This window comes from Thunnus albacares, chromosome 16 (assembly GCF_914725855.1).
Source record: "Thunnus albacares chromosome 16, fThuAlb1.1, whole genome shotgun sequence".
Classification (NCBI taxonomy): Eukaryota; Metazoa; Chordata; class Actinopteri; order Scombriformes; family Scombridae; genus Thunnus; species Thunnus albacares.
The window spans coordinates 10,444,961-10,467,666 of record NC_058121.1 but is presented as its reverse complement, the minus strand read 5'-3'; the positions used below and the strand labels follow the sequence as shown (position 1 = coordinate 10,467,666).

General features: G+C 39.5%; 1 protein-coding gene across 1 annotated transcript; it reads left to right on the top strand.

Moving 5' to 3' along the window:
- The first annotated feature begins 1,339 nt into the window (after nt 1–1,339).
- LOC122965364 (apolipoprotein B-100-like) lies at nt 1,340–17,302 on the top strand. The gene is made up of 28 exons (XM_044329378.1): nt 1,340–1,419; nt 1,590–1,619; nt 1,875–1,987; nt 2,103–2,248; nt 2,364–2,511; nt 2,669–2,821; nt 3,096–3,220; nt 3,340–3,425; nt 3,532–3,976; nt 4,094–4,208; nt 4,660–4,806; nt 4,891–5,102; nt 5,238–5,433; nt 5,527–5,706; nt 5,819–6,022; nt 6,140–6,307; nt 6,523–6,728; nt 6,907–7,089; nt 7,175–7,305; nt 7,408–7,618; nt 7,707–7,879; nt 8,347–8,507; nt 8,593–8,702; nt 8,792–9,165; nt 9,317–15,331; nt 15,423–15,534; nt 15,741–15,927; nt 16,036–17,302. Exons 1-28 carry the CDS (start codon nt 1,365–1,367, stop codon nt 17,017–17,019), a joined length of 11,370 nt encoding a protein of 3,789 aa, XP_044185313.1. The 5' UTR covers nt 1,340–1,364; the 3' UTR covers nt 17,020–17,302.
- Nucleotides 17,303–22,706: the final 5,404 nt, after the last annotated feature.

Sequence of the window (22,706 nt, the reverse complement as noted above, 5' to 3'; positions counted from 1 at the left end):
GTTTGTTTATGTTTAAAGTTTTGTAATATTTTGGTGAAGTTTTATATATATTACAGATATCTCTGCAACAACTATGCCTCAAAATGATTTCACTACACCTTTGGTGTGGCCCACTATGTGTCATGATAAGATTATTTTTATCCAAAAAAGATAACCAGTTGAGAGAATGTTAAACATAATTTAACGTAAAAGTGCAAAAGATCATGTCACAGCGGACAGAGACTGTAGTCCAATGCCACTTTGACAAGATGCTTGATAACAACCTGTTCAAGTTCAGTGTTACAACTCCTTATCAATGGCATGGGGGCAAAACCTCACAGTTTCTAGCTTGTACTTTTGAATAAGCATTTCAACTGTATGATTATGCAATATATACTTCTCAGCTTGACACACCAATTAAAGTTGAGAGACTAAGTGGCATCATTTTGATTGTTTCTCTTTAATCAGTTTCAGTACTTTGTCAAAAAAAAAGAAACTTTAAATATTTTATATATTTAATCTTAGCTGTTGATTATTAAGAAGTATATTTAATATTGAGATGAATTATAGATTTACAGTACCAGTCAAAAGTTTGGACACACCCTCCCATTCACTTAAATGAGAAAGTGTGTCCAGACCTTTGACTGGCACTGTATATTTAAATATATGATTTATATAGAAAAATGTAAAGCAATTCATACAAAAAATGAAAAACAAAATCTTCTGACATAGTGGTCAATTTACTATGTACTGTTATGTGTTCAGAGTTTGCAGATGCAGTTTTGACATAAACTTATACAAGGGCATCTTTTGTATTCACGATGATGAGACATTTGTTGAAACTCAACAATTCTAAATTCATTTGTCACCTAAGCTTAAACAGGATATTCCTTGTATCATATTACAATTTGATATTGCAACCACTCAGACCAGTTAAAGTCTGTGATTAAATCATCAGTAACTCAGTGACAAAAAGACAGGATTCTTCATATTTGTTCAGATTTATTATAAATCAGGATTGCTCTATGCTCAATCTAATAACTTAAACTCTGGAATGATACCCATCAGTAGTGATGTGGAGTATGTGAATTGCACTTCTGGTTATTTGTAACTTCTAATTATCTTCCACTGAACGCTACTTGAATGGGTTCACAAATATTAACTTATTTATACCTGGCAATCATATTCATGGAAGGCTTTATGGAACTAGTTGCCTTTGTCCCTCCACACATACATATGAAGTGAACTTTGGAGCTGAGACAGTACTGTATGTAATACCCACCTCCCCTTCATATGGAACACCTTTGCTATAAAAAGCCTATGGAGAGGTTAAGGTCTCAGTCTCACCTGAGTACTCACAACGAGAGAGTTTCAGCGAGCCCATCATGGGGGACTCAAAGCTTTGTCTTTTCATACTCCTAATCACTCTTGCCTTGGCTTGTAAGTATATTTTAATTACCATCATGCTGCTTTTGATTAGGGATACCATGAATATGATAATAATTAAAGCAAACAAATTGAAGTGAACACTGAACTCTCTTTGGAGTAAAATAATTTACTTGCAGGAGGAAACAAAGTTTTGCATTTAACTTTCTTTATTTCTTTTACAGATGCACAGACGGAGCATGTATCCTGCCTGCGTAAGTTCAATATTTTAATATTACACAACCTGTATGCAATGTAAATGTTAGTAACCGCAACTGTTAAAGAAATTGACAATCAACAATAGTTTTTAAAAGTCCAGACTTAAACTGAACTTTGGTGCCAGCACACACAGTATAGTATTTTTCCCAACATTTTGCAAATGAATACTACATGACTGCATTGCATTGTCTCACCGTTCTTGTAGTATAGAGAACTCTAATTTTAAAAAAAAACATTATCTTCTCTATTAGTAAACCAAAGGTACAAAGCCTACCACAAGTATGAATACTTGTACGAAGCTGAGTCCTTGAACGCCGTCAATGGTGCTTCACATCTCAAGAATGGACCTAAGGCCACTTGCAAGGTATAGTACATGCCACTCTCTTGACAGCTAAATTTCACCATTCTACATTATAATCTATGTTTTTCTTCCTACACTATATGTGGCAAGGAAAATCTAAAATCATCTTTTGAAACAGGTTGAAATTGAAGTACCCCAGGCTTGTAGTTTCAACATCCGCACCACTGGCTGTAGCCTGAGTGAGGTGGTCAACATAGACACAGAGGGCAACCCTATGTTCAGTCCTGCACCCGGCTCTGATGCCTTTGCTGCTGAAATGGAGAGGTATAGTTTCCCATTAAGTGACATATCCAGTTTTATGAACATGCGTATATACAGTATTATGCAATGGAACATATTTACAAAATGACTTTATGGAAAATAATCCCTACTTTCTTAGATATCCTCTGAAGGTTGTAGTTGAGGGTGTGTATGATGTGAAATTGTACCCTGAGGACGGTGAGACAACAACCATCCTGAACATCAAAAGGGGTATCATCTCTGGCCTGGCTGTGCCTCTGCTGGAAGAAGACAAGAACAAGAACATGGTAAGTCTTTTACTTATCACTGTATGCTTACAAATGTAGACTTACATATTTTTTAATCAAACACTTCTTCCTCATATGAGAACTGCTTCCCCAAACACAATGAAAAGAATGCAATGGTATTGAAATGATATCAATATTTCTGTTCACACCATTTCAGCCCACTATCCACGGCATGTGCAAAACCCATTACTCCATCAATGCTAGAGAGGACATTGCAACTGACATCAGTCTCAGCAGAGATCTGTCCACATGTGACAAATTTGTCCCAATGAGAGATCACACCAGCCCCTTGGCGCTCATCTCTGGCATGGTAAGACATCCAAGCAACACGTGGGTGCATCTGGTTTAAAATTTTCATGACATTCTGCCTAATAGACAATACTGCTAGAACTGATGTGAGCAAATTCACTGACTCAAAATCCAATGAAAATTGTATCAAAGTACTAGTTCTACTTGACTGGCATGTAACCTATCTTCAGTGCAGTGTAAAACCAAAGCACAACAGTATCCTTAGCATCCACATTGTTGTTCAAATCATTGGATAAGAATCATGCAGTTTAGCTTGATTTTTTGTCTACTTTCAGCACTACCCTCTTGCCCAGCTGGTCAGAAGCTCCCAGACCTGCAACTACAAGTTTGACAATGAGAAGAAACACATGACCTCTGGATCCTGCACAGAGAACCACATCCTCATTCCCTTCTCACACAAGTAAGTCCAACCTTACATTGCACTCTGTACCATGCTCCATTATGTAAGTGTACTGATATTTGATGTGTCTTATCCAAGTGTTCTACATTACTTTTTAACCAAGTGTTTTCTTCCTACAGGGGAGAGTATGGTATTACCAACATTGGAAAGCAAGAACTGACCCTGGTTCAGGTTTCTCCTCACAACGACAGAGTCTTTGACCGAAGTAAGTCCATGGTTTAATTTGTGTTGTTTTAATTTATGGTTCATTGTTGAAATTGTCACTAAAGATAAATTTAACTCACTTCTACAATGCTGCTTGTGTATCACAGGTGACATTGCTCTGGGTCTTCATATGGAGGCTGTCGAGGACAAGTCTGTTGTCCAGGATAAAGCTGCATGTCTGGATCTCCTGAGAGAACTGGCCACTCTGCCTGAGACCGAAGGTGAGAGGAGGGCCCACCTCTTCCACAAGCTTGTCACCATGGTCCGCGGAATGAAGACTGAGACCCTGAGCCCTGCTATTCCTGAGGCTCTTGCAGTGTCCCGTGTCCTGACCTACCAGGTTCTGGCCCAGTGTGGAACCCCTGAGTGCAGCAGTGCCATCATGCAGATCCTCAGGACCTTTGACAGCTCGTCACTTGAGGTTGATGCCGCTGTTTTTGCTATGGGACTTGTGTCCAATCCCTCTGCCCTACTGATCAATGACATGCTTGAGATGGCCAAATACAAGATCAGCAAGCCCATCATGTATGCCCTGAGCAATGTTGTCAAGAGGTGAGTGAAGTTAACCAGACTTTAATCAAGGTAGAGGATTAGCTGGATGTTTCAGCGGATGTTTTTAAAATCAGATATTCAGGCTTGGAATTTCATTATCAATTTTCTCTATAACAGGTTTTACAAAACTGAAGGAAAACTGATCCCTGAGATTTACTCTGTTGCTGAGTTCATGGCAGCCCAGTTGGGTGACTGTTCTGGTCACAAAGACAACACTTTTATGACATTGAGGGTAGGTATCTAAAAAAACAAAAATTGTCACAATATTATCTGTGGAATTACTGCATACATGCGCAATAAATCATTTGGTAGATTATCAGATGCATTTGAATTACATATTTTTTTAGTTATGTATTTACAAAAACCTCTGTGGTTTTCTCTTCAATTTTTGATTTAAAAAAAACAAAAACTGAACATAGACCTACAGAATGGCATTGTGAAATAACACTGCCACTGCCAAAAAAGGAAAAAAATTAATGAGGTAGAAAATTATGCTAAATGGAGAGTACCATAAATTATATTAAAAGACAGGAAAAACATTAACATTTGAAAGGTTTTCACATTGAATAAAAGATGCTAACTTTAGTCAAAACCTGACCACCACTGGATGTCCCCAAAAGCATGTCTGAATTTACATTCTGCTCAATGAAGAGAATGATTTTTTTTGTTTGTTTTGATTCTAGGTTATTGGAAACATGGCCCCAGCTGTTGTGCCTGCTAGTCCTGCACTCAGAGCTGCAGTGATCCAATGTGTGAACCAACCTGCAGCTTCCCTTGCTGTGCAGCAGGCTGCCATCCAAGTATACAGGCTGACTCCCGTCCCTGAAGAGGCAAGTCAAATTCATTGGTTTGACAGATTATTGTAATATTTATATCTACTGTAGGCTCATTTTATTGATCTCTTTTGGTCACAGGGCAGAGAGGTTCTCATGCAGGTACTCTTGGACAGCGCTAGCCCCATGCAAAAGCGTATTGCTGCATATCTGGTACTTATGAAGGACCCCCAGGCAAGTGACCTGGCTCAGCTGACCAATGCCTTGCCCACTGAGCAGGATAAACAAGTCATGAGCTTTGTGATCTCCCACATTACCAACATCTTGTCTTCAACTGAGCCTGAGACCCAAGAGTAAGTGAAGAGTTGATGCAGGTTTATATTTATATTAATGTTTAAATTTGTGTTTTCACATACTTGGTGAGTAGATTTTCCAATTTGACCACTATCATTGGAATAACTATGATATTTTTTCTTTCTTTCATAAAGACTGAGGCAGAAGATTCGTGATGCCCTGCAGGGTAATGAGATTGGTCCCATCATGGACCCCACCAAGTTCTCTCGCAACTACAAGATCGGATCCATGGAGGGCAACATGATCTTTGAGGGTACCAGTTACCTGCCCAAGGAAGTCATGCTTGAAATGACTCTTAAGGCATTTGGCTATGACATTGACATGATGGAGGTAAACAGTTTGAGCTATTTTAATACAAATCATGGTTGAGGTTGTTTTTCAGTAAGTTCAGTTGTGACTATGAAATTTTTGTCACCTTTACAGGTCGGTATGGAGGGCAAAGGATTTGAACCAACTGTTGATGCCCTGTTTGGAGAGAATGGATTCTTCCCTGACACTGCCCTCAAGACAATGTACTTTGTTGCTGACAACATGCCACTCAGAGTCAATGAGATCCTGCAGAACATGCTGCCAGCTATGAAGAAGTACAAGATGGAGAGACAGGTACTCAGAGCAATCCGTTTGGTTAATCAGACTGAAAACAACTGTACTCATCATGTGTAATTTTTACACATGAAGGGGATACTTTTGTAATAGTGTGCACACCTCTGTTTAGGCTTCCCAGAACCTTATGAGGGAAATCGGACGCAACCTCAACAAACTGGTAACAGAACTGAAGAGCACACAGTCTCCAGAGGCAATGGTGTATATGAGACTCTTAGGAAATGAGCTTGGATATCTGAGGACCAATGAAATGGAGGAGATGGCTTATTCTGCTGCTATGATGATTGACAGCATGTTCAAGATGTTCCCTACAGATGTAAGTTAAAGCAGTTATTTTCAGTAAATATAGCTAACAGAATTAATTATTTATTTGTTATTTCCATGCTTATCATTTAAATTTCAATTGTGTTTTATGTGTTTTTATCTGTCAAAGCTAATGAAGGAACTGATGACTAAGGCTGACAATACGATCTTTGCCCACTACATCTTCATGGATAATGAATTCTTTCTGCCTACTGTCACTGGTGTGCCTCTGAGGATTGCATTGTCTGGTACATTCACCCCTGGTATCAAGGGTGGACTTAAGATTGCTCGTGACATGGTAATTGTCTTTAAAATTATCTTTATATATATATACATATACATATACATACATATATATATATATATATATATATATATATATATATATATATATATATATATATATATATATATATACACACACACACATATACATATAAGTTTACTGTCAAATACAATTTTAACATCACATAGAATAATCACAACTGACTTTCCTCTTATGTCTCCATACAGAGCGAAGTTGCCTTCATGCCCTCTGCTGGCATTGAGTTTGCAACTCAGGTTGGCTCCCACATCCCTGAATATGTCAATTCTGGATTAGAGATACACACCAACATTTTCCATGAGAGTGGGCTCAGTGCCAAGATCTCCATGGAACGTGACCAAGTCAAGCTGACCATCCCTGCTCCAAAGAGCTCTACCAAGCTCATCAAAATGACGTAAGCCTAAGCAGGACTTCTTGACTGCTATCACTTAAATTCCAAGACCTGTCAGAAACACAGAAAGTAAGGGTTCAACAGGCACTAAGAAGATAATGTACAATTCACTATGCACTTCTGGTTTCAAGGCAACTTTTAGCTAAAGTAAAGTTTCTATCCTTTAAACTTTCATACATAGAAATACCCTGGTGGCAGTGACTGGATCAGAGGTGCGGACCATTCCCCCTATGCTGAAGGATGAGGTTGACGTTAGTGAGTGCACTCCCTTCTTCGCTGGAATGAAATACTGCACTGCTCTGAAGTACACTGATGCTTTCTCTCAAGAGACAGCCCCCTACTTCCCCTTCACCGGAGACAGCAAGTGAGTAAGACTCTGAACCATCAGCAAATGATTGTGTCTCAAACTATCTTACTAAGAAATCTGGCTCTTTATTAACTCTTAATAGATTTGCTGTGGAGCTCCACCCTACTGGTGAAGTCGCTGAGTACACAGCCACTGTTGCCTATGAGCTCCTCAGGGAAGGAGAAGAAGGCAGGCAGAAGGTTGACTCTGTGAAGTTTGTTCTGAGGGCTGAAGGTAATGTACAATATTTAAAAATCTTTCAACCTCATCACTGGCTCAATCTAGAGAGGTTTAATGGAGTTAAGTAATATTACTGCACTGGTTGGTCAACAATAGGTGCAGAACCCACAGAAGCCAGAGCAATCATGAAATATAACAGAAGGAAGAATGTCATCACAGCCGACTTCCAGATCCCTGACTATGATGTGGAGGCTGGATTCAGACTGGGCGTTGTTGATGGGAACACCAAGGGCAAAGGAACTCACTCCATCTCTCTTGACCTTATTAACAAGAACATCCCTCAGCTCTCCCTGGTTGGCCGTGCCAAGTAAGAAATTAACCATGTATCCTGACCAAATAATATAAATGTCACCCTTATGATTGAGATTATGCTGACTCACTGGTAAATCTTTCAGTCTGAAGGCCATGAGGGAAGGTATGCTGCAAGTCCAACTTCTGGTCCCCTCAATCAACACTGATGCCACTGTCACAGCTAACCTGAAGCGTGAAGAAGAATTGGAATTGCAGCTTAAGAGTGAAATCAAGGTCATGGATGCCACATCTGAGCAGAAAATTGCAATGAAATATGGTAATGTAATTTTCCAGTTACTCAATTTTCAGAATATTACTTAACAATTCATTTAATAGTTACTTACTTCTTAGATAGGTGCATATTTTTTTAAATTCCTAAACCTGAGTCACAGTAGCTGGTGATAATGCTGATCCTAAATGTTGTTAGACAATTTGGGACCCAAAGGTAGCACTATATAACTCTGTGGTAAAAAAAAAATCACATGACATTGTTGATCATATAAAGGCAACTTGGTTTTAGAGCAATCAGCAAGACAGAATTAAGATTTTGATTACATCTGTTAGAGCCTACACAGACTGCAGCCATCAAACCAAAATACATTTTGGTTGCAAACCTGCCATTTTACCTGGGAGAAAATGCCAAAATCAATTTTGTTTAGAGTAAGTTTCCCCCTAACTCTTAACCTGGGTTTTTAAAGGATATTTCCACATGTCTTATGATTTCATTGTTCTCTATTGTTGCAGATGGCCTCAAGGTTGAGGTTCAGTTCAAGTCTGATGTGAATGCTGAGACAACCATCTTGCCAAATGCTGTTATGTTTAAGAAGTACGGCAACCAACTTCTTGATGCACCGGTGGGGCAGACTGACATGAAAGTCCGTCACATCTTTAAGGAGTTTGTGGAGGTATAAATCTTTTATTTAATAATTAATCTGATTTTCATGGTCAAAATGTGAAGCAAGCATAAAACAAGGATTGAATGTTTCTTAGGCGGCAAACAACTACATGGACAGGTATGGTGCTGATATCCCTTACATTCAGAACTTCAGAGTACCTGATATGCCTGAGATTTCCCTGCCAGAGACACTGTTCCTGAATGCGTAAGTGTACACAAGTTCATGGCAATTGTTTAAATGATCTGATTTTATTCCCAAAACATTTATGCATTTGACTTCTGTCTTTTTAACAGTGAAGCAAAGGCTGTCTACTACTTCAACAATGAGCGATTCACCATTACTATCCCTCTCCCTCTTGGAGGAAAGTCAACAGAAGAGCTCAACTTCCCACCCGCTTTGACCACACCTTATGTGTCTCTACCCCAGTTTGGACTGGAGATCATGTCCATAGAGATTCCAATCCCAGAGCTTTTTGTCCCTGAGAGCCTTACTCTGTCTGTTCCTCTTTTTGGCAAAGCTGAGGTTTCAACATTGATGAAAAGCAACCTATACGACATGGAGGCCTCAATGGCTGCCGGCAAAGATGTTGCGGAAATACCTAGCTACTCAGCTAAGTTTAATGTGAAAGGAACCTCCCCACTTGACATCCTCTCAGTTAAGATTGAAGGTATTTCATAGTAAATATCATTCATGAATTTAGAAATTGTCACATTATTGTCTTTAACTAACAGTTATAAGGATGTACTATTACTATTGTAATATAATCCCACTATCGTTGCAATGATCAGTTATCTTTTCTTCTTGTGTGTTTTATTTAGGCTCTGGAATGTTGGCCACCACTGAATCCATCAAGGCCCACTTGAAAAGCTCTTTGGCCCATAAATTTATTGAAGCCAGTATTAGTATTGTTGAAGATGCAACCATCACTGACAAAATCAATTTGAGATCAAGCAGCAAAATTGAAGCCACAAGCCCTTTTGGTCTCAATATTGCACTGGAGCACACTAGTATGGCTGGAGTCAACACTGAAGAAATCTCTGCCGACAGCAACTTTGAGGGAATGTTCAACGCTGGACCCCTCTATGGCAAGACCATTTCAACCCAGTCATTTACCATCCTCCCATTCAGGCCAGAAGCAAAGATCGATTCTTCTGTTCAGTTTGACTCTACAATTGTTAAGGCCCAGAACACAATTGCAGCAACCCTTGTCAATGGCGAATTCTCAGTTGTGTTCAACACCAATGCCTTTGAAGACACCTTGACCCATGTTGTTGACCTTTCCTTCAAAGACAGCAAGCTCTCACTGAAATGTGATGCTAATGCCCTTGCTCTTGGTATGAAGATCCACAACCAGGCTGAAGCCTCTGCTGGTGCTAGCGAAGTTGTCCTGAGAATGGAGACAAATGCAGACCATTCTGAAAACCGTGTTTACTCTCTGCTGACTGCCTCTCTTGATGTCAATGGTCTGGCTGTAAACAGTGATGCCACTGTGAAGCTCCTTGAGAATGAGGGTACTCACAAGATAACTCTGAGAATGAACAAGGATGGTTTGACCACAAGAGGAACAACCACCCTCCAGAGCCCCCTGTCCCTGGAAAACACCTTCAGTGCTGGGCTTGATGCTTCAAGAGCTACTCTATCCATTACCAACAAGGTTGCAATGCGTGACATCAAGGTTGATAATGCCAACGCTCTGATCATTACTCTCTCTAGCCTTGACTTCAACTCAAAGGCTGAAGCCACCGTTAATGAATATGCTTCTTACACTCATGATATCACCATCGACCTGAAACCCTACACTGCTTCTGCAAATGTTAATAATAACCTGAAACTTCTGGCTGCCAATTTCATGAATGAGGCTCAGCTGCAGGCAGAGCTTTACAAGATGGACCTGACTGGAAGCATGAAAGCCACTTATGAGGAGGAAGAGATCAAGCACACCTATCAGGTTAACTATGCTGATATGACTGCCAACACAAAGTGCAGCACCACTGGAAAACTCTTTGGAACGCATATGAACCACAACACTGAGCTTGAAATTATTGGTCTTGCTGCCAGGATCACCAATGATGCCCGCTTCAACTCACAGCCAATGCGCTTTGACCACACCATCCGTTGCAGCATTGTTCCCTTTGATTTCAACCTTGATGCCATCTTCAATGCTGATGGAGACGTGACCATGTATGGAAAGCACAGTGCCCAGCTCTATGGCAAGTTCCTCCTCAAAGCACAACCCCTGGCTCTTGCTAGCTCACATGAATGCAGGGCATCTGTGACCCAGCAGTTTGATAATGGTTTTTCCCTTGAGACAGTGATTGACAACAACTGGGATACTGTTCTGTCACTCCAAGAGCAGAAGACCAATTTTAGAATGAAGTCTAAAATGAATAAGCACATCTTCAGTCAAGACATGAGTGTTTACAACACTGCTGAAAGAACTGGAATGGAAATTTCTGGCACCATCCTCACAAACATTGTCAACAAAGACTCGAGAGAGAACCAAGAATTCACCATCTCTGGCTTTCTCAAATATGACAAGAGTACAAGTAGTCATATAATTCAGTTCCCTCTAATTGAAGATCTTTCCGTTGTTTTAGAAAGCATCAAGGTTTGTGTTGTACAGTTTGCAGAGGCACTGCACAATTACATTAACAATGCAGAGATAAGGGCTAAGCTTGAGGCTCTTCCTCAATATGTAGGCGACTTTGTTGCTCAATTGAATATAGAAGGCAAACTCATCCAGCTGAAACAGCACTTAAATGATTTTAGCCAAAAGTATGTCATCTCCATAGATGATGTAGAGGCCTCTTTGAGGAATCTGAAGGTTTCTGTTGAGAAACTGCTGGCTGATCTGACTGTTTACATCCAACACTTTGCTGGTATGATGAAGGACATTTTTGTTAGCGGCAACCTCCCTGAGACCTTAATTCAGAATATCCAGCAGCAGCTGAATGTCATAAATGAGGAGTATGGTATCAAGTCTAGGGTTCTGTCTGTGATTGATACCATAAGGGAGATGATAGGGCAGATTGACCTGGAAAAGCTGAAGGGCAGCAGCATTGCATTCCTGTATGATATTGATGCAAAGTATGAAATCAGAGCTAAACTACAGACAATAATGAGTGGTTTGAAACAAATAATTGAAAACTTTGACATGCAGAAATTTGCTGCAGAGCTGAAAAGGTACATTTCATCCATCAATGTCAAAGCTCACATCGAGGAAATAATGAGTCATATTCCCACAGAGATTTTCAGTGAGATGACAGATTATGTTAGGGAACTGGTGCAGGATTTTGACATTGTTGGTAGAATCAACATATTTGATGCCAAGATGAGAATGTTGATTGTACAGTTTGAGGTTGACAAGAAGGTTCAAACCATCCTGGAAAAAGTTGTAGAGCTCATCAAGCAATTCCGAATTGAGGAAACCATCAGGGCTGTAGCCAAATTAGTGAAGGACACAGACATCCCCACCAAATTCACGAAAGCCTTCCAGGGTGCTATCAACTACATGAAAGCAACTGAGATTAGGGAAATAATTACACAGCTGAATGTATATCTTGGCATTATTGAACAGAAACTGAATTCATTTGATTACAATGACTTTTTGGATTATACCAATCAAATGGTCGCTAATGTGAATGAACTCATCAGGTCTCTTGAAATCCCCCAGAAACTTGAGGCAACAAGAGATTTTGCCAACTTTGTCTTTTCCTCTGTTAGGGGATCTTTGGAACAACTGAGAGAAATCAAAATTGCAGAAATTATGAAAACTGTGAAGGATATTATTGACAATGTCATGTTTAATAATCTAAAGGGATTGGTTGAAAATATAAAGCAGGAAATTACAAAACTGGATTTGAGCGCTGAAATGACCTCTTATCTGCAGTTGGTAAGCAAGTCCTATACTAAGTTCATAATCATCATCACTGATATATTTACCAATATAGTTGAGATGATAAAGAGGGTCACACCAGAGCAAAAGATCATCAGTGAGATTCAGCAGATCATTGACGGGCTCATTACTGGGCTGAAAAAAACTGAGTTGAACACACCATCATTCACCATCCTCCTCACTGATCTTGTTGTGCCTCCCATGAGGATCAGCATTGATAAGCTTCAACAGTTTGAAATCCCAACACAGCTGGACATCCCTGAGTTCACCATCTTAGGCTTCCATACAGTGCAAGCCAGTACCATCTCAACTGATGACATTAAACAGAGAATCATTGACTTAATTGATTTAATTCTCAACATTGAGGTGAAACTGTTTGAGATTGGTGCTTCATTTGGGGACCTGACTATGACCTACCTTCCTGCCCTGCCTGAGTTTTCACTTCCTGAGATTACTGTACGTGAGTTCTCTTTCCCCACTCTGCCTCCTTTTCCAGCAGAGAAACTCGTTAAGACTCTCCAACTCCCAACATTTAATATGCCAGTCATTCCTAGTGAGATCAGGATTCCAGGATTTGGTAAACTGAGTTTTGAGATAAAAGTCAACTCCCCCATCTACACTATTAGGAATGCTGCTGAGGTCCAGCGTTCTCTTGATGTGGATGATACTTCACAGCTGACAGCTTTTCTGACTTCTCAAGGGACATCTCTCAGCTTTGAAAGCCTTAACTTCAACCTGGATTCCACTGCTCGCATTGCTGTTCCCACGGGGGGTCGTGTGATTGCTGCTGAAACCTTTAAATTCACCCATGCTTTCCTTGCAGTGGACCACCATGTATCTGTGACATTGTATGACTTTTCAGCCCAGGTCTCAGCCAAGACCATAGTAAAGGCCACCACAGCAGCTTACAATGCTGAGCTTTTAAATGAAGCTTTCTTAGCTACCCAGGGTGGTTTATCTACCACAATTGACACTTCCTATAAACATGCGCTCAACCTCCCCGCCATTGCCCTCACTGGTGAGACATCTGTGACTCAAAAAGTAATGGCCCGCCAGGAAGGTACTACTATTACAATAACTGTTGGAAATCAGGGCACTACCACCTTCAACTCTCATGACAGCACCCACAAGAGTGATCTGCAAGTCATGGTCAATCCGAGTACAGTCAAGTTTACTTTCATTAGCGACACTGATACATTCCTTCTGAAGATGAAACAGACCTTGAGTTCTGACTTTGTCATCTTCAGCTATTTTAAGTTTGATGTTCGCTCTGAAGCAGAAGGTCCTGCCATCAAAAACAGCCTTCTAGTGGGATCGATAAATGCCAACCTTCAAGACATGAAGCTCGAGTTGAGGGCAACCCATAGCACAGATTTAATTGGTATTGTTAATGGAGTCCTCTACAATACAATCAATATTGCTGTTTGTCCCACTGAGGTTGTGTTCAGCTTTCAGAATAAGGGAAACACCAAGTTCAATTTCAATGATGCTTTTACTGCCAAAATGGATCTGCAGAATGATTACTCTGCAACCTTCAGGCCCGACATACAACATATGAACACTGTAGCTCTGGCCCGTCTCAATCAGCACAAACTGTTCTTGAACTTCACTGTAGAGAACAATGAGAGAGAGGCTGCCATCATTACTGCTGTAGAAGGAGCTGCAAACCTTGATTTCCTGACCAGGCCCATCAGCATTCCTGAGATTGATATTCCATTTGTTGACTTCCATACCCCGGCCATTAGTGAACTTGATTTGTATGACCAAACTGGGCTGAAAAACATTTTGACTACCACTGAACAAACTGTTGATGTGGATGCTAAGATTGTTTACCAAAAAAACCAAGCTGCCCCCCTTGTTGATATAATGGGTCTGATCAACATTCCCCCTATGGGTAACCTGATCACAGAACTGTCTTTCAAGTCTGCTATCATTAATCTAAATGTCAATGCTGGACTGTATGCTGAGGATGATCTTGTATTCCGTATGGGAGCTACCACCACCTCTGTATTTGAGGGCCTTAAAGCCAAACTTGATGGTACCACCAGTCTGACCACCAAGAGAGGAATCAAATTGGCCAATTCCCTGTCCCTGGAAAATAGTCACATTGAAGGCACTCATGACAGCACAGTCAGTACAAGCACTGAAACTTTTGAAACTGCCGTCTCTGTGACTACTGTTGCAAAGATTGCCCTGCCCATACTCAACCTGGAAGCAAACCAAAATCTGGTTGCAGACACCAAAACCAAAGCAAATGCTATCTCCACCATGAGAATGAGGGGTGATTTCAACATCCCTGTTATCAATGCTATTGGAAAGGCGGAGGCAGACCACAGTGTGAAGTTGGAGGGAACCTTTGAGGATGTTTCCATGGAGTCATCCACTAAGGCAAACATGGATGGCACAGTGCTTGAAGACTATCTAGTTTTGGGAATCCTGGATAATGAGGTTAATCTGTACCTGAATAATGACGGTCTACGCTCCACCTCCAAGATCATTGCTGATGCCAAACTTAACCATGCCACCACCAAAGTCATCAGCATGGATATAAATGAGAATCTTGCTGTTGAAGCCTCCATGAGCCGTGTATATGCAGTGCTGAAGTATACTGGCAACAACGAAGCAAACCTGTTCAATTTCAACACCAAGGGGAAGCATGTGGCCCAGGCTACCATTGATCTTGCACCAACATCCTTGACTGCTAATATTGAGATTGATATGTCTCAGCCAAGCGATCTGGGTGATCTCACCTTCTATGAGAAAACTGTTGCTGAAGTGACAGCTGCCAAGCAGAAGATCTCTATCAATACCAAGTTTGTCAGCCAACTGTACACCACAAACCTGGTAGCAGAAGTGGAGGGCAATGCCCCTGTCTTCAAAGTCACCTATAAGTCCTCTGCGACCTCTGCTCTCTACTTCTTGAATTATGACCTGGACTGTAAGTTATTTTTTCTTTGAATAAAACACTTTTATATGTTAAATAAAAAGCACAATAATACATGTTAACTAAGGTCAATGTGCTTCAACAGCTGCCATTACCATTAACTGTGAACAAGCTGGAGTAAGCCTGACTGGGACAGGGGTTTTCACCCATGCTGATCTGACCATGGACATTCAACATGTTTTTTCCCATACTTTGAGGTAACACTTTAAACAAGCATTACATATTATTTTGGGGGATTTGTTGTAATTTGACTAGTTACAGGTCACACACACATACATATTTACTTATATTCCAAGAACAGACAATATATCATGTATATTCATGTATTCCCTGTAAAATAGTTGTGTTTTTATGGGTTAAATTGCCTTCTTTACTAAAGTGACAAATTCCTGTGTCTCTACAGTGACTCCCGTGCCACCCTGAATGTGGATATCACCAGCCCTTCCTTCACAGATGTTAACTTGCGTTATGCTGCCCGCAAAGATGGAATCAGTGCTACAATTTCTATCCCCTCTACTGGCTTCCTGGGTCTTCAGCTCCATGGCAGGGTCCCATCTCAGATGAATGCAAGGCTTTATGGCCGTTATGCTGTAAGAATATCTCATATAAAATCTCATATTGCTATTGCATTTGCAAACTTAAAATGATCAAGAGTTTTACATCTCATTTTATCCTTTTTTAAAATGTTTTTTTAACAGTCTGATCCTGGGAAGGATGTTGATATCTTTACCATGAGAGCTTCTGCCAAGGATGCTGATAAAATAAATCTGAAGTTGTTCTTCAACATGGATGCCCCTGACATCATGCTTAGCGGACTACAGGAAAGGCTTCCTGCTGTCACCTCATGCTTGTCTAGCTTTGCTGAGAAATACCAGCTCTTCAGATATGCTGCTCAGCTGAAGATTATTATTATTGACTATATTGAGGAGGCCCACAATATTGCAAAGAACCATAGCCCACATCTGAGCCAGGTGTCTATCCTCTTTAGAAACACTGTTGTTCAGTACCAGAAGACTGTTCAAGTCTTCCTAGATGCTGCCATCAAGGTGCTGAGGGAGACCCAGGTCAAACTGCCTGGCTCTGAAGAAATGATCTCTCTTATTGAGGTGGTCAATAAGATGACTGTTAGCATTACTACTATGGTACAAAAGGCAATCCACATGGTGGCTGTTAATGTTGAATACGCTTTCAATGCTGTGTTTGACATGATCAGTAAAATTCACGTCACAATGCACATTGGTGATGTCATGGCTGGAGCCAAAATAATAGACCAGATTAGGGACAGGATAAAGACGGTGTCTAATTCTGTTGTGGATCTTTTTAAACACTTTGAGAGTGTAGACATGGTTCTGGAGAACCTGGGTGACACCCTGAAATTCTTTGTTGACAAAGCTCAGGACTTTGTTGACAACACCCTGAAGTCCGATGTCCTTGATGCCATTGCTGTCTACATGAATGCTTTCTATGACAAATACATAAACTTGATGAAAACAATCACCAAGTATGCAAACATAGCTGTAGACATTGAGACTATAAATGGTGCCATTAATTACATTCTGGATATTGTCAGATCTGTAGTGAATCAATTTAACTACACCATTACTGACCTTCTACAGCAGGCTCCTGCTCACTACAGGTCTTATGTAAAAGTTCAGGGTAAAAGGCTTGAGATTAATCTTTGATTCCACCTCCACTAGTAAAATAGGAGATCGAAATGCTAGAGTATTACCTAAACATAAAGGTGTGAGTGTTCAAAACATGTTAAGCTTTATTTAGAAAATGTATTTAAAATGAATATAAAGTACCCTGTTCAGCTTTGTTTAAAAATAGATGGAAAAAGCAGTGGATGAGTAACAAAGGTATTACATGTAACAACGGCACATATAAACCTGTATATCACATATGTGTTACAAATTTTCTGTCTTTGTGTTTGATAGTCATGTGAAATAAACCATGTTTATTGAATAGCATTGTGCAGCAGTCTTTTTATTTTCTTCATTCAATGCCACTACCCTAGTTGCTTCAGCTTGATCATTGTCAGCCAGTTTTGGATTTCTTATGTCTGTAAACCACAAAGTATGAATGCATGAACTGTTAATACAAGTTAAATGAGTGCAAAGCTCCACTTTTTTAATTCATCCAAGATGTAGTATTATTATTGTCTTATCTGTAACAGACATTTCAAATGCAAAGTGTCCCACAAGTTAAGAAATTGCCACTGATTCAAATATAACTGTCAATGTACTATATGTCTCAAACGCAAAAAAAAAAAGGACTACATCACACTTTGGAGCTTGGTACACCATAATCATTTAAAAATAAAGTTAGAATCTAATTGAGCATCATTAAACAGGGTGGCGTCTTCTCCTTTGCTCATCAAAAAAAAGATCCAGCATAAGGTTGACCAGAAGGTGTTAGCTATATACTTATCGTTGACTAAGGTTTCTCTCTATGAAGTCAAATTTTATTGATTGCCAAGTGACATACAGATTGGTGAGGGAAGGAGAGACATTGTACATATGTCACTGCACATGAGTTTCTTATTTTTTCAGCTTCTATGCTATTTGTAAAATTTGGTTTTGCTGTTTTAGAATATTAAGTAGCATGCTGTATATTTATTTTGAGGTACAATGTTGTAAAATACAGTGTGTTAACTACTTTAAGATATTCTTATTGGTATCACAATAAAAATTATATTTCATGCTAATATTATAATTATATGGACTCCAATAAAACAGAAAAGCAGAGCATGACCTCTTGTCTGAAACTCTAGAGATGAGACACGTTCTCTTCACTTAATGAGATATATGAACAAGCCTGCAGATGCACAAATGCAGTGTCTTACAGCTACCAGAGGGGGTCACTGGAACATTTTCCTCATTAACTATCATGCTACTATTACATAACTGTTACTTTGTCAGAATAGACACGCTGATGAATCAGTCAGTATCAGGTGTAGACTTGTACAGAAGACTTTATGTTTTTGGTGGGCTGTGGCAAATCACTATGTCTAATGTGGATACCTGTGTTGTGGGCCTGTAGTTTTATGAAGGCACAGCCTAATGTTCATTACTCATTTTCATTGTTGCATGACATTTTGTAGAACCCTAATTTGGTCATCAGGAATGCTTGTACTATGGCAATAAAGATATCATGTACTGTATGTTGATTGTCAGTAGATTTGGTTCACCATACAACTTAATTTTCCCAAACCCTACAAGCTACTTTCGGGCCAACCACCTATGAAAAGAATACATTCCAAATTAATATGACATATAAATTAATGGGTAACATAAAATTATATATTGTATATATATTATTATTTTATATCAATATTTGAACCTGATTGGATCCTCAGTACATTCAGCTGACGGCCTTTGGTGACCTTCTCTTGGCTGCCCTTATTAAGATGGTTACTGTTTTCTTGAGCAAGTGTTTGTTTTCCAGCTGACCTTACCTCAAATACCATGTTTTATTTACTTCAACAGAGTCTTAATAAATATATAAATAATAATATATAATCCTTTTTTTAACATAATATTAAATTATTATGAAAAAATAGGCAAGCCTTGTTCAGCTGGACCCCTGATTGAGCCTTTGGGGAATATTGTCAGAAACTGAAACCTTTGATCCATGACTGTATCTCCTTAACAGTACTGGAACATGTTATCAAGTAGTTCCTGAAGCTCCAAGAAGATACCAATCAGTGAGATGTAGGGCAATGTTTTCATTGAGCCGCCCTCTGCCTCAAAGCAAGTGAAGTGTAATCGAAGGTGCACTTGGAATAACAGTTTCCATGTACAGTTTCAAGACAAACAATTCCAAACCTTTTTCTGCTGTGCTATTATGTAAGACACCTACTGCATGCCAGCTCTTCTGATGTAATACTTTGCAATAAATGAAAACCTAGCAAACAACAGCCAGCCTCAACAGGTATGATGACTTTTGACAGCTCAAGATGCTAGGCCAACTAATATTGATTCATTACTAATTGCAATTTATGTCTTAAGTATTTCTGTTGGCCAACTACAGACATGTTCAAACATATGCCATGTGTCATGTGTGCAGAATGGCGAGAGTACATTGTATACCCAAGCATTACAATTATTTATAAGTTGACAGGGACCAGCAACTAAGGTAACTCAACAACATGCCCATCTGGCTTTGCTTTGCACCACCTGCTGCACACCCTGATCTGGTGTTGGGGTGGCTGCCCTGAGTGCTAGCACATTCTCACAGTTCAGCCTCAATTTTTCCATAATTTCAAAACCTTTATTATTAATAATGTGCATAAAAGTTATTCTAGCTTTTCAAAAGCTGAAGCAAGGACCATTCCTCACATTTGGAAAGTATACTATCTCAAAACTGAAACACATTTCTTTAATAGTAAAGTAATGTATTTTAGCACTTTGAGGAACTCACTTACACCCAAAACAATTGGAAGAATAATGGGAGAACTCCCTATCTTAAATTTGTCACAACAATCCCTTCAAAAACTTGCCTTGCCTTGCCATACACACTCTTAGAAATAAAGGTGCTGACTAGAACGATATAGGGCTCTTTGGGTGGTTCCCAGTACAACTTTTTCATAAAGGTTCCACCTGAAACCCTTTCAGAGGGCTCTACCTAGACCCCAACAGAGAGGGTTATAACTTGAACTGCCTATGACATGTTCCACAGAGAACCCTTCTGTGGTGTAATGGTTTCACCCAGAACCCTCACTGGGGTTTCTATCCAGAACCTTTTCACCTTCTAAGAGTTTCATCCAAAACCCACACAGGGAGTTCCACCAAGAGCCCTTTCATATTTCAAGAGTTTCACCTAGAACTCTCTTGTCTTCTGAGGGTTCTATGAAAAACCATATTGTATTCTACAGATAAGGCAAAAAGTTATTGAATCCCATATATTGTTTATTGTGGACATCCATCATTCTATGTTACAATTACCAATGTTTACAATGTTGACATTGAGAAAACATTTTTAAAGAGAAAAAATTTAAAAATCTTGGAACAATGATGGATAAAGAAAGGAGACTCTCTGAGGATAAGCTATCAGAACAGGAGAGGCCGTGTAGGTCCCGAGGGGAACAGGTCAGTGAGCATAGGACCAGTGGAATCAGCAACAAGACAGTTAGAGCACAAGCCAGGCACATCAGGCTGTCCTCAGCAGGTGAAATTCATGTAATCTCCAGCAATAGTGACATAGCAGAGAGGGAAGAGAAAAAAAGATAGTTAATAGCATCGATCCAAGATACACTTACCACAGGGTGAGTAATCTACAAACAACAAAGTAATGCATGGTCCAATGAGAGCAATCTGAGTATGGGCACATAATAATGGTGACAGTGGAACAGATTGAATAAGTCTGTCCTCCAACTCCTGTACTAAGAGCCTCCACTGGCACACAATCAGGTGAAAGTGAGGGTACATTGATAATTCATTATCAATGTTTAACTCACTAGAAAAGGCCTTTGAGTAATCACCCAAACCTTCTTCTTCAAGCCACTGGCACACATATTTTTTGTCCAGGTTGTATGACTCATTTCTATCAAAAAAAAAAAAAACAAGAAAGAAATTCTAGCATTAAAATAGTCCACCTTTTACCATAAAAGTCCTTAGCTAGAGTCAAGCTTGCTGAAATAAGACATGAGATTTAGCTTACCTTGATTATCTGAAGTATCTTCTGTCACTTAAATCCAGCTTCTAGTATCAATTCATATACAGGTGATCACACAGTGTGTGAACAGTAATCACTACTGATATGTCACTCCTGTTTTGTAGAGAAAGGCAGACCATGTAGTGCAATCTGTCGGGAAACCAGCTCTCAGCTCCCACATACTAACTCCAAAAGGGCAGCCAGCTCCCAGACCCCACACACCAAACCTTGCCAGGGAGACCGGGTTTCAAATTCCCAGCTCCAAAACCCTCCACACTGTAGCCCTCCCACCATCCATAATAAAGGAAAAATAGATACGCAGAGTCAACTACCCACTTTCCAGAAACAAAATAAATTTTTTCTTTTTTTTTGGCTCATGAGCTCCTCCCTCCAGAGGTTGTAGTTAAAATGGTCAAAACAAAACTAACATGGTGGCTCAGTAGGTGAGAGCACAGCAGTGCTATTTTGAAGACTGAGGGTTCAAGACATGATCTTCCCACCAGAGAGCACATCATGCAGCTATATTATATATATGCACTATATTCTTAGCCACTCTTTATAAAAGCACCACTTAAGTGTTGTACATCATGAATTAGAAATTACATATTAAAAAAACAATATCAAAAAAGATCTTAACATAGTGTCTGTTCAATACAGGTACGCAATTAACTATTGTGTGGCATGAAATGATGGTAAAATGCATTGATGAAGGGGATTCCAGATACATGTACATTTAAAAATACTATTTGAAACATGGGTAAACATTTGAATATTTTTGGGTGAGGATCTTCTTATATCCATGCTTTCAACAATCCTTGAAGAATTCTTTCTTCCAAAAAGGTTCTTTGGATCAAAAGGATCTTACTGTAACTCAAAGTCTTACAGAGAATCCTTGTAGAGCTCTTTCTTCGAAAAAGGGTTTTTCAGAAGCAAATGGTTCGGGGTAGAACCTCAGCCCTTCAGAGTGTAACTTCTGCCAATGCAAACTGCAGAATGCTACAATACATCAAGATTAACTTCTTGTGTTATCAATTCTTTAAAAACACTGCCCTGATTGGGATGGAGCTCTTGAGATTACGCTTCCATGGGGCTATATAATAGACCTGTTTCACAGCAGACATTTCAACTCGTCACAGTAGGAAAAGCACATGTGTTACTAATAACATTACGACATTAACAAAATGTCAGAAAATGGTGAAAAACGTTGATCACTGTTTCCCAAAGCCCAAGATGACATCCTCAAATGTCACAACCAACAGTCCACAACCCAAAGATACTCAGTTTCCTGTCATAGAGGACTAAAGAAACCAGAAAATATTCACATTTAAGAAGCTGGAACAAGAGAATTTATAAGTTTTCTTCTTAAAAAATTTCCAAAAGATGAATCAACTATCAAATTTGTTGGCAGTTGGTTAATTGGCAACTAATCAATTAAATTATTTATCATTGCTGCTCTAGGCATTGGCCTACCTAAACTATGTTTTAAGCCAGAAGTTTCATGACGATTCATTGAGTTCTCTAGGTATTGTAGGCCTACAAGATCCCTCATTAAAGGAAACATAAAACACAGTTCCACTGTTAAAACAATACACTGAATTATAACTGCATCTCTCACTTATAAAAAGAACTCTAAAAAAAGAACTAAGCTAAAATTAGACTGAAGTTTCTTTCATTAAAGCTTGTTTATTCATGTATGTATTTTACCTCATTTTAA